This window comes from Megalobrama amblycephala, linkage group LG17 (genome assembly GCF_018812025.1).
Source record: "Megalobrama amblycephala isolate DHTTF-2021 linkage group LG17, ASM1881202v1, whole genome shotgun sequence".
Classification (NCBI taxonomy): Eukaryota; Metazoa; Chordata; class Actinopteri; order Cypriniformes; family Xenocyprididae; genus Megalobrama; species Megalobrama amblycephala.
Window position 1 is genome coordinate 25,550,011 of NC_063060.1, and position 17,754 is coordinate 25,567,764.

At 43.7% G+C, this 17,754-nt stretch overlaps 1 protein-coding gene across 3 annotated transcripts in view; it reads left to right on the top strand.

Moving 5' to 3' along the window:
- Positions 1-17,754, top strand: part of kcnt2 (potassium channel, subfamily T, member 2) — a 57,060-nt gene that overhangs the window by 24,342 nt on the left and 14,964 nt on the right. For 2 of the 3 annotated variants that reach the window (XM_048163477.1, XM_048163476.1), the window contains exons 12-22: positions 640-776; positions 5,611-5,674; positions 5,834-5,942; positions 6,071-6,179; positions 6,674-6,823; positions 6,987-7,192; positions 8,507-8,717; positions 8,856-8,961; positions 9,241-9,425; positions 9,563-9,634; positions 10,126-10,260. In XM_048163477.1, coding sequence (XP_048019434.1) covers positions 640-776; positions 5,611-5,674; positions 5,834-5,942; positions 6,071-6,179; positions 6,674-6,823; positions 6,987-7,192; positions 8,507-8,717; positions 8,856-8,961; positions 9,241-9,425; positions 9,563-9,634; positions 10,126-10,260 — 1,484 coding nt within the window. The remainder of the gene's footprint in view (positions 1-639; positions 777-5,610; positions 5,675-5,833; positions 5,943-6,070; positions 6,180-6,673; positions 6,824-6,986; positions 7,193-8,506; positions 8,718-8,855; positions 8,962-9,240; positions 9,426-9,562; positions 9,635-10,125; positions 10,261-17,754) is intronic. The other variant, XM_048163478.1, reaches the window with a different exon arrangement.

Sequence of the window (17,754 nt, forward strand, 5' to 3'; positions counted from 1 at the left end):
ACCATCATGGGAAGTGGGGTTGCTAGTGGATCAGCTACACCAGCTCAGTTTTGCTTGAGATCAGCATAACTATGTTGGTCCGCAAGCTAGACCAGTGTTTCCCAACCCTGTTCCTGGAGGCACACCGACACTACACATTTTATGCAACTCTTGCTAATCAAACACACCACATTCAACTTATCAGCTCGTTAGAAGAGACTCCAAGACCTGAAATTAATGGGTCAGATAAGGGAGGCATCCAAATGTATACTGTTGATGTGCTTCCAGGAACAGGGTTGGGAAACATGAGCTAGACCAGCACAATACCAGCTCTAACCAGCATAGACCAGATTTAACCAACTTGGAATTCATGCTGGTTTATGCTGTATTTTTCAGCAGGGCAATCAGTACAGTTCCATTAAAAAAACATAAAGTTTTGTCATTGTTTACTCACCCTCTTGTTGTTTCAAATATGTTTAACTTCCTTTCTTCTGTAGAACACAAAAGAAAAGTCTGAAAGTCATTAGGGTTCAAAACAATGATAAACCCCTCTGACTTTCATTGTATGTTTTCCAGGGAACAGAAAATAGATAGTTATTGCCAACTAATAGTTTTAGATATATCCTTGACAAACTGTTTTGGCTATTTGATGTCTTCTAGGAGCACTATGTCATCATCCTTTGCCCAACAGAACTGGATGCGGCAGTGAGACGGGTACTGCGGATCCCAATGTGGTCACATAGAGTCATATATATGCAGGGCTCTGCTCTCAAAGACCAAGATTTGGTCAGAGCAAAGTGAGTTCAAAGAGATTTTATCAGATATGATATCTTGGAAAAGTTTCACACATCCCACATCTACACTAGGTTTGAATCTATATATGGCAGCTTTGAAACTGCTGCCACATATAGATATCATGATTTCTGGGTTATCACACTTATTATTTCTATTAAAAATGGCTATAAATTATATCTTGAAAGATTTTGTTTAGTTAGCAAAAGGCAAGCTATTTCAATCTTGATCATTGTGAAATCTAATTTTGGCTGGGAATCACATACACATGGAACAGAAAAAGTTTCCTGATTCCTGATTTCGACGCCGGGGAAATACATAAAGCAAATCTGCCTGTGAATATTTTATATATATATATATATATATATATATATATATATATAACTACAATATAGGTAGGTTTAAATCCGAGTAATCACTTATATCAATGTTATATATATCATCATATTGTCCAGCCCTAAAACTTGTACAGTTTTTGTCAGTGTTTATTTACAAACACCCAATTATGCAGAATATAAGATGGTAAATATTTAATTGATGATTTGTCAGCACAATATATACTGTATGATTTTACCTCAAAATCCAACATTTTGACACAAAATGATAACTGCAAATCCATGTTTCTCTGCCTGGAGTCCAGTCGTTTCTGTGAATTGCAGCAATCCATTTGATTCTTTTTTTCTGTAGCTTTTGGCAATCTTTAAATATATACCTCAGATTTTGTGTCAAAGCTATTTGTACAGTCAATCGCAAAGCTCATTCCCGTTTTGGATGTGTTTTGTGTGTTTTTCGCTGCATTCAAGCTAAAAATCAATGCTGCCACTCAGTCTTTGTGCCACTCAGTGGGCGTAACCGCAATCGTAATGGTCGACTGTGATGTCACGTGCATACCCTCTATACACAGAATACTAATCACATGCACCTGTCACCCATCAGCATACCCATCAACCGACTATTTAAGCACACACCTCAGCTTCATTCATTGTCTGGTCACCAATGCGTATACACAATTACTTACCTGTAATCCCGAGAAGATTACTATACCTGCCCCTTCGTTCCAAGTTCTTCACTTCAGCATATCACTTTCATGTCACCGTGCACTCCCCAACTCACCTTGGATCTCACCTATCACCAGCAAATGAGGTGTGTGCTATCCATCGCTCCATTCCTGCTGCCACATAGCCTGCAAAAGACAAAGACTGTGATTATTCCATTCAAGATTCCATTCTCAAGTGCTATGGTTAATCTTAATACTCACCTGTTTGATCTTGATCTGATCTGCTTGTTCTCTCTGAGTCTGGGTATCGTTACAGAAGACCAGACCATAACAACTCAACAGCAGTTTGAGTAGTTCCAAAACAGATCCGTTCCAAGACAACGTAGACTTGCTGCATCGAGTCCTCATGACGCCAACCACCTCAGGTGCCACACCGAGCACTTCTCCTTCACGTACTGTCGTCGCCAGTCCCATGGTCAATCCAGCGGCCTACTCTGGTTCAGCAGAGGATTGCAACGGATTTTTCCTACAGTGCTCGCTGGCCCTGGAGATTCAGCCGCATCAATTCTCCACCGAACGGCAGAATTATTCTTCATCATCTCTCTGCTGACGAGGCGAGTGCTTCAATGAGTGGAAATGATTTGGCCACAAAATGGCTCAGTAACACAGTCCCTTGATGCTTTCGTAATAGCTCCATTAAAGATTATGCTTTACGTTAACGTACATGAACACTCGCTCCTCACCACTTACTGTCAGAGACTCAAACCCAAATTGCGGCTGCATCTCTTTGCCATCGGATTAAAGAAATTCATCCAGCTGTCAATAAGAGTCACTCATCTTGTGCAGGGATGCATGGAACAACAACAGGGCCAGAAGTTTGCACATTTTCCCCGCCAACCAGAGTATGTCAGCTCTCCAAAACCAGGTGTGGAAGACATGCAAGTTGAATCCACCTGTCTATCCCTGGCTGAGCAGCAATGTCAGCTGGCACAGGGTCTCTGTCTGTATTGTGGTGCAAAGAGGCATGTGATAATGACTTGCCCCATTCATCCCCCTCATCCAGTGGTGAGTTTTGTTCACAATGTTAGTTCCCATTCATTCATATTGTTTGTCTTACTGCATCTGATGTTTCGACTTTGGGTCAGCTGGCAGTTTCATTCCTGAGGATCTCTGCCACCACCTCAAGCACAAAAAAAGGTCCAAATATGTCCATTATTTGGTCCATTCCATAACGGGGAAGCCGCTCAGCCAGGAACAAATGTACTTTAGTGTTCGACCATTACATCTGCGAATGGGTCTCCTTCACATGGAAGACATCAGATTTTTGGTTCTGGAGAAGTCTGTCGTGGACCACCGGTGAAGTGCTGAAGTGGGGCATTTTTCAGCGTGCTTCCCTGAGCTATTGATTACCAGGCACTAAACAAGATTACAGTGAAATTACATTATCCAAGTTCTCTTGTCCCAGCGTACCGTCTTCAAGTTGGACCTCCAAAGTGCCTACAACTTCATCCAGATTTGTGAGGGAGACAAATGGAAGACCGCTTTTGTGACACTTACTGGGCACAAAGAATATTGCGTCATGCCATATGGCCTGGTCAACACTCCCTCCGTACTCCAGGATTTCATGAATGAGGTGCTCCGGAAGTACCTGCACAGGTTCATGCTAGTCTACATTGATGACAGAGAGAGGGAGTAACATGTTGTTAAACTAAAACTAAGAATGGTAACATAAAAATAAAACAGGGAGAAATCACATCAGTGTTCTGCCCCAGAAATCTAAGACAAGAACTTGTATAGAAAATATTAATTTAAGTTTAATATAAGTTTATTCACTTATATTGGGAAGCAATATATGACTTGAGGAGAGGGCCTGGTCAAAACAACAAAGAGTTTCATATTAATAAGAGCAGTACTAAATAATCTGTGCTAAAACTATAATTCAAAAGGAAAACACACAAGTTTTCACATTCAACAGAACCATAAGATCTCTCAACAAGCAAATCTGTTGCAGGATAGAAGTGAACTTCTCTCAAGCAATGTTCCCTTGGTTCTCTCACTGATGAGCAGTGATGTTGAGAATGATGTTAACTGGCAGACTGCAAAGAAAGAAGAGAGTGTGTGTGTGTGTGTGTGAGAGAGAGAGAGAGAGAGAGAGAGAGAGAGAGAGAGAGAAGAGAAGAGCAGAAAGCATATGGCAACACAAACACACCCCAACAGTGGGAACACTCACACCCAAAAAACACACATATATACAGATGAGACAAAACATTATGACCAATGGCCAGACCCAGAGATTCCCAGCAAAATATTGAACAGAACATCAAACTCCCTCCGCCAGCTGCATCCTGGAGCCATCACTTCCCCAGGTAAGCTGCGCATATGTACAAGGTCTTCCAAATAAACTTCTGGTTTTGGACCAGGTTTCAGAGAGTTTTTTTCAAGTATGGCCCTTATGGCCCCATAATAAAACAGAGCGAGAGCAAGATACGCCCGTCAACGCGCTTCGTTCGGGTTATGGAAGCAGAGAGATTTTTCAGCAATGTCACCCAAGGAGTGTGTTTTTGGTTGTGAGGGAAAGATTACCTTTTTTCAGCTTCCCAAAGAACCCAGCATTAAGGGAACAGTGAATGAAGTTTGTTTTTCTGGGGCAGCAACGGAGTTGTGCATGCGTGTTTGTTTGTTTCCGGAATTTCGATGATGTATGCTTTGTAAACAAGTCCCAGCTCGACGCTGACTTTGCAGATCGCGGGCGGTGAGTAAAACTGCATGTAAGTGCATATAATGTAAACCACACAAATGTTTTTGTTCACTTTTTGTTTATAATGATGTCTTAATGAACGCTTGCAGACAATCTCTAGGCAAAAGCTGCACGCGCTCGTGACTCTTTAGCTCTGCCCATGACAGGCACGGCTCCAGGAGCTCAGCTTTTTTCGGAAAGACTCGGTACAGCGTATCTATCTTTCATAAATGTGATAAAACTAAGACTTTTCGGAGATATGAAGGATGCAGTGCTACTCTATAGGTACTCAAGATTAACATCAGATTGGCAGAAACTGTGTGTGTTACCTACCCTTTAAACCTAACCATACCACCAAACCTGTCCCTTATGGCGTTATTTTACTGTCAAATGTCATGATAAACATCAAATTTTCATTTTTGGGTGAACTATCCCTTTAATCCAGAAGCAAATTAATTTCTGCAAGAGCACGGAGATTCACGAGCGCACAGGACACAGTTTGAGCGCACATGCAATATCTGAGCGAGAGGAGAGGCAGTTCATAAGAGAGCACTGTATATTTGAGAGACAGATTTGAGAGCACTGTATATTTGAGAGCGGACAGATTTCGCATCGCGCATTACATTGATGTGCTCTCGCGTCACAATAATGCGTTCTCGACCTTTGACAGTAAAATAACGGCATAGTCCCTAACCTTACCTGTATCCCACCTAGCAGCAAAAGTATTCTGCAGTACAACATGAACACGTTAAGTACATTGTACCTAACAATTATTTTTTATGTAAGTACATAGTAGTTGTAACAGTTATGTTCTCTTTGTGGACTCTTATGTTTTGTTTCCTTTGGTTCCTGTGTTTCCTTCCTGTTTTCTGATTATTTCCTTTGTTACTGTTTACTCATTGGTTAATTGATGATATTTATCTGTGTCTTGTTTGGTTCCTTCTGTATTTAACTGTGTAGTCTTCTGTTTCTGTTTTTTGTCCTTTATTTTCTGTGTTATTTGCTTAGCTGTTACATTTCTGCCTCTCCGTGTAAATGCCAATGGTGTAAGAAAATTGTTAAAAAAAAAAAAAACCAATTAAAGATACATTCTCTCCCTATACAGGCTGAATAAGGCTGAGGCTTGTTTCATTCTGACCTGTCGCTGTGAGGCTGACCGTAATGCAGCAGTATGTATTCTTGAGCTTCAAATGTGAAGAATTATTATTAAAATGTTAAAGCATTGGGGATGGGATATGTAGAATATATTTTGCCATTTTATTTATGTAATTACTTATGTAATTAAAGGTAAATATTCCACCTTTAATTATTGATTTATTTCTTTTCAGGATTACCAGACCATCCTGAGGGCTTGGGCAGTGAAGGACTTTGCTCCAGGCTGTACTATTTTTGTTCAGATTCTCAAACCAGAAAACAAATTTCATGTGAAATTTGCTGGTATTGTTAAATCTGTCTTGATTAATTGATTTCAGAACATTATAAACAATAAATAAATGTAGAGAAATAGCCAGGAGACTTTAATGCATATCTTTCCAACACATTTGTACTGTGATGTTCCCCTTCAGATCATATTGTTTGTGAGGAAGAGTTTAAACATGCCATGCTGGCCCTGAACTGCATCTGTCCTGCCACGTCCACCTTCATCACCCTGCTGGTGCACACCTCACAAGGCCTGTGGGTACACCAGCCCATTGTCATAACAAAAATCCTTAAAGTCAGCACGAAACAGAAGTTGCAATAGTCTTTCCTTCTGTATTGTGATGCATATGCGAGTGAAACGGCTTCTCGAACAAGAAAAAATATCGTGTGGGACTTGATTTTGTCCACCTGGAATTGAATAGATTGTTGGAATGTCGTGGTTTACTATGGCTGTGATGTCATGTGAGTGACAGGTTGTGTAAACACATCAGTAAACACTTCATCAGAGAAGAGAAAAGATGAGCTACAAGAGGGATTGAAAGTTATTGTGATTAAAGATTAGGAGGGAAGATTAATTAAAAAAAAAAAAAAAATTATAAGGTGCATGGAAAAATCATTTATCGTAATTACCGCAATATTCCATAAGATTGAAATTGTCTATTTTTTTTTTTTTTATTTCATGGTGACTTGAACACAAAATCAGAATTATATATGATATTATATATGCTATGATGTATGTATCTCTGCAGAGAAGGTCAACACTCTCCTGAGGAATGGCACAGAATTTATGGAAAATGCTCAGGAAATGAAGTGTACAGCATTGTTCTGAAAGACAGCGTCTTCTTTTCTGAGTACGAGGGAAAGAGCTTCCCTTTTGCCTCCTTTAATGCATATAATAAGTGAGTATGTGGAATAAGCGTACAGTATTTGAGAAATGCAATACAGTGTACAGTGAAAATTACATTTGATTCTGCAAAAATGGCCATTTCTCTCTTCTGGACCTTCAATTCATGTCATATTTTTCAGAAATATAATTTGTGTAAATATCGCTTTTATTTCTAGGTATGGCATCTGTCTATTTGGAGTGCACCCTGAGGACACTAAGAGTATCCTGCTGAACCCAGGTCCTCATCACACCATGAAACCCAAGGACGTGTGCTTTTATATCAGTCTCACCAAGGAGGAGGACTCCTGCTTCAAGACCCTAGCAGCATGTAAAAACAGCCCCAAGTCTCAACCCCCAACAAGCAGCGCTATTACTAGCATGGGTCAGACAAATGCATAATAATTCAAACAAAGATACTGTACATATCACAGCAGTGCTATACACTACAGTTCAAAAGTTTGGGGTCTGTAAGTTATTTTTATGTTTTTGAGAGAAGTCTCATGCTCATCAAGGCTGCATTTTTTTTGGTCAAAAATACAGTGGAAATAGTAATTTTGTGAAATATCATTTTAAAGAATATTAATTAATATTATTTTAGGATTTATGATAAAAAGTTCAAAAGAACAACATTAATGTAAAACATTTTTTAACAATATAAATGTTTTGTCACACTTTAATTTAGGGTCCAATTCTCACTATTTTAGGTTATAACTACTTTACGTTTTATCAGTTAATATTATTTAAAGGGATAGTTCACCCAAAAATGAAAATTTGATGTTTATCTGCTTACCCCCAGAGTATCCAAGATGTAGGTGTTTTTGTTTCTTCAGTAGAACACAAATTATGATTTTTAACTCCTTAGACAAGTCCAAATTAAACCCTGCGGCTTGTGACGACACATTGATGTCCTAAGACAAGAAACGATCGGTTTGTGCGATAAACCGAACAGTATTTATATCATTTTTTACCTCTAATACACCACTATGTCCAACGGCATTCATCACTCGATTCGTTTGGTCTGATCGCGCTCTGACAGCGGCAGTGATGTCTCGCTCTCATTGAAGTATATGCATCACGAGCTACAGGGTTTAATTTGGATTTGTCTGTCGTGTTTTATTTACTCTTATAGTCCAAGTTCCCGCTGACTTGCATTATACCACTGACAGACGGCAGCGGTTGCAGTTAAAAATCATCATTTGTGTTCTACTGAAGAAACAAAGTCACCTACATCTTGGATGCGTTGGGGGTAAGCAGATAAACATCAAATTTTCATTTTTGGGTGAACTATCCCTTTAATGGATCTGAACTAACATGAACTAACAATGAACAGTTGTATTTTTATTAACTAACATTAACAAATAATAAATAATTAATAAGTACTGTTACAAATGTATTGCTCATTGTTACTTAATGATAATTAATGCATTAACCAATGTTAACTAATGAAGAATTTTACTATACCATTTGTACAGAACTTTACTACAACTTTTGAACAGATGTGTTTGTACTGTGAATCTTTGGAGAGTATTCTGCCTTCTCTTTTCCATATAATGAAAGTGACTAGGTGTGTCAACTTACAAAGTGACCAAAAAAAAGCACCATAATCTTCCATTCTGCAAAAACACATGGATGATGAAGATAATAATGATGTCATTCCGGATTTTTACCTGAAGGTTTTTGTTTGTATTTCCTTAAGGTACCATGGTCATAGATGTGCAGGAAACAAACATTCCCTCCAGTTTAGATCCATCTCTCTCAAATGAAACAAATATATCTGAGACCAGAAGAGCAAACATGATTCCTGTTATAGAAGTGCCTGATTCACCTTCCTTTCAGACTGGCAATCTGCTCAGCGATGAGTCAAAGAGTCCATATCAGCCCTTCAGTGGAGATGAATGCAGCACTGGGTAATTTGTTCTTTACCTGAGAGACAAAATCATCTGTTCATGAAAGTTGTTTTTAGTTTAATTATATGTAATCACAGAAACATTGAATAATGTCAAGACAGCTGCTATAGTAATGAGATTTCTTTTCTTTTTTTGTAGTTATGTTAAAGGATATCCCCCAAATTTACCCTACATCGGAAGCTCACTGATACTTTGCCACTTACGGAAAGAGAAAACGCCCAAATGTTGTATGCAGCTAGAAAAGGTAATACATGTCTTGATTACATCTTTGGTGGACAAAAATGTAAATCTAAAGTTTGCAACAATAATATAAAGAGTTTACATATATATGCATAATTTTTGATTAAATAAATGCAGCTTTGTTGAGCATACAAGACTTCCTTCAATAACATTAAATAATATTTTGATTGGTAGTGTATGTTTTATGAATATGCCTTAAGTATTCAGTTTATGCACCTAGGGATCACTGGTTTAATGTTGAATTGTAATATTACATTGCTTAATCATCTTATTGTGATGTCAGTTTTTGTCTAAGACCTGCAACCACAAAGACAATGAAGATGTCAAAGCGTACGGGTTGAAGAATAAGCTCATCATTGTGTCCGCTGAGTCAGCAGGAAATAGCCTGTACAACTTCATCCTCCCATTACGAGCCTCATACAGACCGCAGAATGAACTGTGGCCCATCGTACTGCTCTTGGAAAAGAAGTAAAAAAGTTTTTACACATCACTCTCTTTTAGCTAGTTCATTGAGCTTTGCTAACTCTTTTTCAGTTGTCAATGTCTTGTAGTTGTGATGACTGGCACATATCCTGTACTTTTAATAAGAAATGTCTGTCTTTTAGGCCAGATGCAGAATTTCTTGAGACTGTCTGTTGGTTCCCAATGATCTATTACTTGCTTGGATCAATCGACAGGTAAGAAACATTATTATGAAACTATATAATGTTTGTTTGTATCATGTCCTCAAATAATCAGTTATTTGAGGACAGGAAGGCCTGCTGCTGTACACCTAGAGCCACCTTCTTGAGATAACATAAAAACATTGAATTAGCTCGACACATCTGAGAATTGAGTGCTGCAGGAATAAGTCTAAAAACTGAAGTCAGTGGTTTTTTGAATGGGGTTTTTTGGTTAAATGCCTGAAATAAGGTCAGTGGTGAACACAAACTTAAGATATTTTAACATTTTATTCTACGCCACAAAATACATCAGTAATACCCCCCTTGTGATTTTAAAGCTTTTACTTAACTCGTTATTAACAAATGGCTAAATGTGACTACAGAGGCTGTCAGACTTAAAATGTCATCATACCCAACAGATAAACTTATCTACTTACTAGCCATGTTTTGTTTATACTCAAAGTTTTGCAAACTATTCTAACTCAAACTTTCTAATATCCTTACAGCTTGGATGACCTGTTGCGTTGTGGTGTCTCATTTGCTGCCAATATGGTGGTTGTTGATAGGGAGAGCACCATGAGCGCTAAGGAAGACTATATGGCTGATGCAAAAACCATTGTTAATGTCCAGACCCTGTTCAGGTTAGGAACTGCTTGATATTTTCTTTGATTTCTCACAAGGTTAATCACTTTATTTAAAATGCCAAAACATCACACTGTTGAATTTCTGCTCGGTTTTATTCATATGTTTATAAAATATTTAATGTTTTCCAATATTTTCCCAGTTTTTATGTGCAGAATACAGACATGTGCAGTAATAAATACATGTTTTTTTAACAAACCCTTGTGATAAAGAAGTACAATTTAGCATACTTAAAAAAAACCTCTTATGTCCGCGGCAATATACAGCGCTCAAGTCCCGGCTCATGGACCTTATCCCGTCCCTCTCTCTCTCTTCCGCTTGCTTCCTATCTACATACTGTCCTATAAAAATAAAGGGCAAAAACGGCAAAAATAAATCTTACAAAAAGAGTGTCACAGACACGTCAGGTTCCACCTCACTCCCTTACCCACGCACTCAATCACCAGCATACTGATCACCGCCACCTGTGACTCATCAGCACCGCAATCAGCACCAGTATAAAGCCACCACACTCACACACACTCACTGTCCGGTCTCGTTTGCACTACGACTTATGTATGCTTACCTTAAGGACTCCCAACGCCATATCTACCTGCTCCAGTCGTCTCCTCCAGCTCCCTCGTCTCCTGTTCCCCGTGTGTACTTACCTGCTTGTGTGTGTGAGTGTCTCCGCCAGCTCCTTCCATCATCTGCATCTACAAGACATAATCAGGACAGTATTATATTCTCCTCATCTCACACCATTCCATTATCTGCTTACCATCACCCTGTGCTCTGCTTATACGTGAATAAAACTTACCTGGATTGTTATTATCTCTGCCTCCGTGTCTCTGTTGTAACAGAAGACCGGACCATAACAACTTCACAGCATGAGCACCAACGACCCGTTTCAAGAGCTCGTGGACGCACTGCGCCGAGCACTCACACCACAGCCATCCTCACCATCACCATCCACCGCTGCAGCTTCCGCACCCTCCGTCACCGCTCCTTCGCCAGCATTCACCGCCAGTCCCATGGCCAAACCGGCGCCCTACTCAGGATCGGCGGAGGAATGCAGCGGATTCCTTCTTCAATGCGAACTGGTCCTGGAGATGCAGCCGCACCTCTACACTACCGACACGGCAAAAATAGCGTTCATCATTTCGCAACTGCATGGTAAGGCCCTGCAATGGGCAGACTCCCTGTGGACTCAGAAAGGCCCTGTTGTCCAATCATATTCGGCGTTCGTCTCTCACTTCCGTGAGGTCTTCGGGAAACCTCTGAAGGATTCTTCCACTGGTGAGAAACTCTATAATCTAAAGCAAAGGAATCTCTCTGTAAATGATTAAGCCTTGCAGTTCCGAACGCTAGCCGCCACCAGCGGATGGAAAGAACAAGCCCTCATCACCTCTTTCCGTCAAGGGTTGGAACCCAACGTGCGGCTGCATCTCGCTGCATACGAGGACTCAATGGGACTTGAACGCTTCATCCAACTCGCCATCCGCGTGGGTTCTCGTATGCAGTCGTGTCTCCTCGAGCACCAGGGCCAGTCGTCTGCCACCAACCTCCTCCGCCGGTCTGAACCCGTCAGCTCCCCAGAACCAGCCACCGAGCCAATGCAAATCGACCATTCACGTCTCACCTCCAATGAAAGACAAAGAAGGCTGACCCTGAACTTATGCTTATATTGTGGATCTCCGGGGCATGTTATCTCCACATGCCCAACCCGTCCTCCTCGACCCGTGGTGAGTGCTATTTTCCCCTCCATTCAGAAAATGAAACCACTCACGACAATTGTAATCCTTACTGCTGCAAATACCTCTGTTCCAGTGGTGGCGCTCCTCGACTCAGGGTCAGCAGGAAATTTCATCTCAGGCGCCCTCTGTCGACAACTCAAGCTCAAGATCTCCCCGTCTCCGGTTAACTATCAAATCCACTCCATCACGGGCAAACCCCTGAGCCGTAAGAACATCCGTCATTGTGCGGGACCACTTCAACTCTGCGTGGGCATTCTGCATTCTGAAAAGATACATCTGCTGGTTCTGGAGGAATCCACCGCTGACGTGGTTCTAGGGCGCCCGTGGCTTGAGCAACACAATCCTACCATCTCTTGGCGCACGGGCGAAGTCCTGAAGTGGGGCGACCACTGCTTTCCAGATTGCTTCCCAACGCTTCCTGTTCCAAAGTCTCCACTCTCCAAGTCTCTCTCCATGAATGCCACCTCTATCGAAAGCCCTGTCGAGAAACGCTCCGTGGATGTTCCCCCGGACTACGCCCCCTTCAGTGACGTTTTCTGCCCGCAACGCGCCTCCAAGCTTCCTCCACACCGGCCATGGGACTGTGCCATCGATCTGCTACCGGGTGAACCAGTGCCCAGGGGACGCATTTACCCCCTGTCAATACCGGAGGAGAAGGCCATGGAGGAATACATCAAAGAGGCCCTCAACCAAGGTTACATCCGCCCGTCTACTTCCCCTGCTGCTTCAAGCTTCTTTTTTGTGGCGAAGAAGGACGGAGGCTTGAGGCCCTGCATTGATTACCGTGCCCTCAACAAAATCACAGTTAAATTCCGCTACCCGCTTCCCCTCGTCCCAGCGGCCCTGGAACATCTCCGTGGTGCCACTGTGTTCACTAAGCTGGACCTCCGCAGCGCGTGCAACCTCATCCGGATACGCGAGGGGACGAATGGAAGACCGCCTTTGTCACGCCCACCGGACACTACGAGTATCTCGTCATGCCGTATGGCCTGGTCAACGCCCCCTCCGTATTCCAGGATTTCATACACGAGGTGCTCCGGGAGTTTCTCCACAAGTTCGTTCTGGTGTATATTGACGACATCCTCATCTACTCCCGGAGCTTGGCCGAACATCGCCACCACGTTGCGGAGGTCCTCCAACGCTTACGGCAATTCCACCTCTTCCTCAAAGCTGAAAAGTGCTCCTTTCACCAGCCCTCTGTCCAATTCCTGGGGTACGTAATAGATCACAGTGGCATCCGGATGGACGAGGGGAAGGTCTCCGCCATTCAGTCCTGGCCCACTCCATCTTCAATCAAAGAACTCCAACGCTTCCTAGGTTTCTCCAACTTCTACCGCCGGTTTATCAAGAATTACAGCACCATCGTCAGTCCATTAACCAACCTACTCCGTAACCAGCCCAAGTCTCTGTCCTGGTCCCAACAAGCCACCAACGCCTTCGAGACCCTTAAAAGAGCCTTCACCACCGCTCCCCTCCTCGTCCACCCTAATCCAGAGCTCCCATTCGTCGTGGAAGTGGACGCCTCCACCACCAGAGTGGGAGCGGTCCTTTCACAGCAGCATGGGACACCAAGTAGACTCCATCCATGCGCCTTCTTCTCCCGCAAGCTCAACCCGGCGGAGGTCAATTACGACATCGGTGACCGCGAACTCCTGGCCGTCAAGCTTGCCCTCGAGGAGTGGAGGCATTGGTTGGAGGGAGCTACTCATCCATTCCAAGTTCTCACTGATCATAAAAACCTTGAATATCTGAAGGCTGCCAAAAGACTCAACCCTCGCCAAGCTCGCTGGGCCATGTTTTTCTCAAGGTTCAATTTCTCTATCTCCTACCGCCCTGGTTCAAAAAATACCAAAGCTGACGCTCTGTCTCGCCTCCATTCCCCTGAGGAAAAGCCTGAGGATCCTGAAACAATCCTGCCGGAGTCCATCTTCGTGAACCCCATCCAGTGGTCCGAAGAAACCATTCCCTCCTCCAATGCCTCCACACGCACTCCGCCGGGTTGCCCTCAAGGCTTGCAATACGTCACACGGGCACGTCGCACTCCACTTCTGCACAATACCCACTCTTCACTTGGCACTGGTCACCCGGGGGTCAATGAGACCCTCTCGTTGCTCAAACAACGCTTCTGGTGGCCCAACATGGCCAACGATGTCAGAAGGTACGTGCAGGGCTGCAGGGAGTGCGCCATCTCCAAGAGCCCACGCCATCTTCCCACCGGCAAGCTCCTACCTCTGCCCGTTCCTGAGAGACCCTGGTCACACCTGGGAGTGGACTTCGTCACAGATCTCCCTGAGTCTGACGGTCACACGTGCATCCTGGTGGTGGTAGACCGCTTCTCAAAGTCCTGCCGCCTGATACCCCTGGAGGGTCTACCTACCGCCATGGCAACTACTGAATTGATGTTTAATCATGTTTTTCGTCATTATGGAATACCTGAAGATATAGTCTCCGACAGAGGACCCCAGTTCGTCTCCCACGTCTGGAAAGCCTTCTTCTCCCTCCTGGGTGTGACCGTCAGCCTGTCATCTGGATACCATCCTCAGTCGAACGGGCAGACGGAACGCAAGATCCAGGAGATAGGCCGCTTCCTGCGTACCTTCTGTCACGGCCACCAGAACTCCTGGAACCAGTACCTGGGTTGGGCCGAGTACGCACAGAACTCCCTCCGCCAAGCCACAACTGGACTGACACCCTTCCATTGCGTACTCGGCTACCAACCCCCACTGTTCCCCTGGGATGGGGAACCTTCCAACGTCCCCGCAGTCGACTACTGGTTCCGGGAGAGCGAGAGGGTTTGGGACTCAGCTCATCACCAACTGCAGAGAGCCCTGCGCAGACGCAAGACGACAGCCGACCTTCGGCGCTCCGAAGCTCCAGTATACCAACTGGGGCAGAAGGTCTGGCTGTCCACCAGGGACATCAGGATGCGTCTGCCCTGCAAGAAGCTGAGTCCCCGCTTCATTGGCCCGTTCACCATCATCCGGCAGATCAACCCCGTCACCTACCGTCTTCAACTCCCAGCACAGTACAGTAGGATCCACCCTACATTCCATGTATCACTGCTTAAACCTCACCACCCTTCTGTTGTTCCCTCCACAGAACCTGACGTGGCAGCCGCCGAGCCCCCCCTTCCACTCATCCTGGAGGACGGCACAGCTTACGTGGTTCATGAAATCCTGGATTCCCGGCGCCGTGGTGGTCAGCTAGAGTACCTCGTCGACTGGGAAGGCTATGGCCCCGAAGAACGCTCATGGGTTCCCAAGAATGATATCCTTGATCCTATCCTGTTACAGACCTTCCACGCCAATCACCCAGACAGACCTGCCCCACGCCCTAGAGGAAGACCACCACGACGTCGGGGTCCGCGGCCCTCAGGAGCGGGCCGTGGGAGGGGGGTACTGTCACAGACACGTCAGGTTCCACCTCACTCCCTTACCCACGCACTAAATCACCAGCATACTGATCACCGCCACCTGTGACTCATCAGCACCGCAATCAGCACCAGTATAAAGCCACCACACTCACACACACTCACTGTCCGGTCTCGTTTGCACTACGACTTATGTATGCTTACCTTAAGGACTCCCAACGCCATATCTACCTGCTCCAGTCGTCTCCTCCAGCTCCCTCGTCTCCTGTTCCCCGTGTGTACTTACCTGCTTGTGTGTGTGAGTGTCTCCGCCAGCTCCTTCCATCATCTGCATCTACAAGACATAATCAGGACAGTATTATATTCTCCTCATCTCTCAACATTCCATTATCTGCTTACCATCACCCTGTGCTCTGCTTATACGTGAATAAAACTTACCTGGATTGTTATTATCTCTGCCTCCGTGTCTCTGTTGTAACAAAGAGCTCTTATACAAATAATTTACTTTAAAACTATATACTTAAAGGTGCTAAAGAGGATGTTTTGTTTTATACATTTTTGCAATATTACTTGAAACTGTCTTTACTAACTGATAAAAGACTATTTATTAGGTGCTCTGAAAGTAATAATATTAATATACATCATCTGTGCACGAGGTAGGGCCTTAAAAACATCAGCCAATCGTTTACGCGATCATCGTGTAAACGATTGGCCCTCTGGCTTGTCAATCACTGCCGTGACGTTCCTTGTGAGAGACGTGCGCGGATTGGCCCTCTGGCTTGTCAATCACTGCCATGACGTTCCAGTAACTTTCCACACTCCAGAGGCGCCGCATGCAATGTTTTTGTCAGGAGACAGGAGTAACAACTGCAGATTATGAGTCCGACATAATGAATCCACTAACACGACACAGCGAATGCCGGTGGTAAACACTCGTGTTCCAGTACTCCTGCACGAGTTTTGGGAGGCGTTCCCTCGAAATTCTTACGCATGCGCTCATTTCAAAAACTCAGTAACAGTCTTTGGTTTCTCAGTCGACGAAAAGATCCTCTTTAGCACCTTTAAGTAAGTGCAAACTGAGTGCCATGTTTCTGCTATGGTATTAGCACTATTATTTGCAATTAAATTAAAATGTAATATAGTTTCAATTTATATTAAATGCAATTTTTTTTAAACTTAAGAGCGCTTTTTGACCCTAAAGTACATCTTTATGTCAGCTTTGGTTGCAAAATAATGAGGAAATAGATCTAAATGCAGCAGTTATTATAGATTTATTTAACAAAAAATAGATTGATTATAATGTGATGAGAACAGACCATGAACTAAAAGAAACACAGCTTAAATAAACAGATAAATCAATCAAGGAAATGAATGACAGGTGTAACTGATAATCAAACAATGAAAAGCCATGGAAACAAACTGAAAAACAGGAAACTTAATTAAAACAAGTGCAAAACCCACCCAAACAGACATATGTGCCAAGCAGGAAAATGCAGAGATCCGTGAGAACGGGGTGAGGCCTGTAGCGTGATTGATGATGATCGGGTCTCAAGTTTCTCACAAGAGGAGCTCCGGGAGCATAAAAGGAGATAACCAGGACTGGACTATTTATGTTATATTTTGTTTTATGTGTGCGGCAGTTGTCCGTGAGGTGCTGCCGCCTTTACTTTCATTTTGTTGTTTATTTTGATATATTAAAGTTTGTGAAATGTTCACCGGTTCCTGCCTCCTTCTTGCCCGATCTACATACGTGTTACAACATAAAGCACAGATAAGCCCTTACACCCCCCCCTCCCCATTCAGAAGGGAAGGCCATGCCTCTTATAACAACAGTAAACATAGTCCAACAAAGGAGGGTGGGATGGGGCTCAGGTGGGGGACACAGAGCAGGCTCAACATGACCACAGTAACCTGGATGGAGCAGACAACAGGAAAAGCCAGGGAGGAGACAACAGCGGTAGAAACCAGGGTGGAATTCCCCTGCTGGAATTCCATGCCGAAAGCTCACACAGCTGAGTCGAAGGAGGGAGGAGCCATGGCGGAAACTTGGCAGATGGAACCAGGGGGATAAACAACTGAGGCGGAGCTGATGGTGGTGGAGACCCAAGTGGAGCTGAAGAACTGACGAGACTAGGCAACACTGAAGGTCCTAGAGGCCAAGGCGAAGCCACGGGGACAAGCGGACGAGTTGAAGCTAGGGTTCCGGTAGTCTCAGCCTCAGACGTCACCCCCACAGACCGTTGGCTGAAGGTCTGATGCATATATCACACTTAACTGGAAACAATTCAGGATTTTCAAAGTCGCCATCTGGTTGGTTGAATTCTACAGGATGTCCGGGAGACGTGTGTGTCACGTTCTTTAACGATCCTCCTGGAAACAAATGCTGT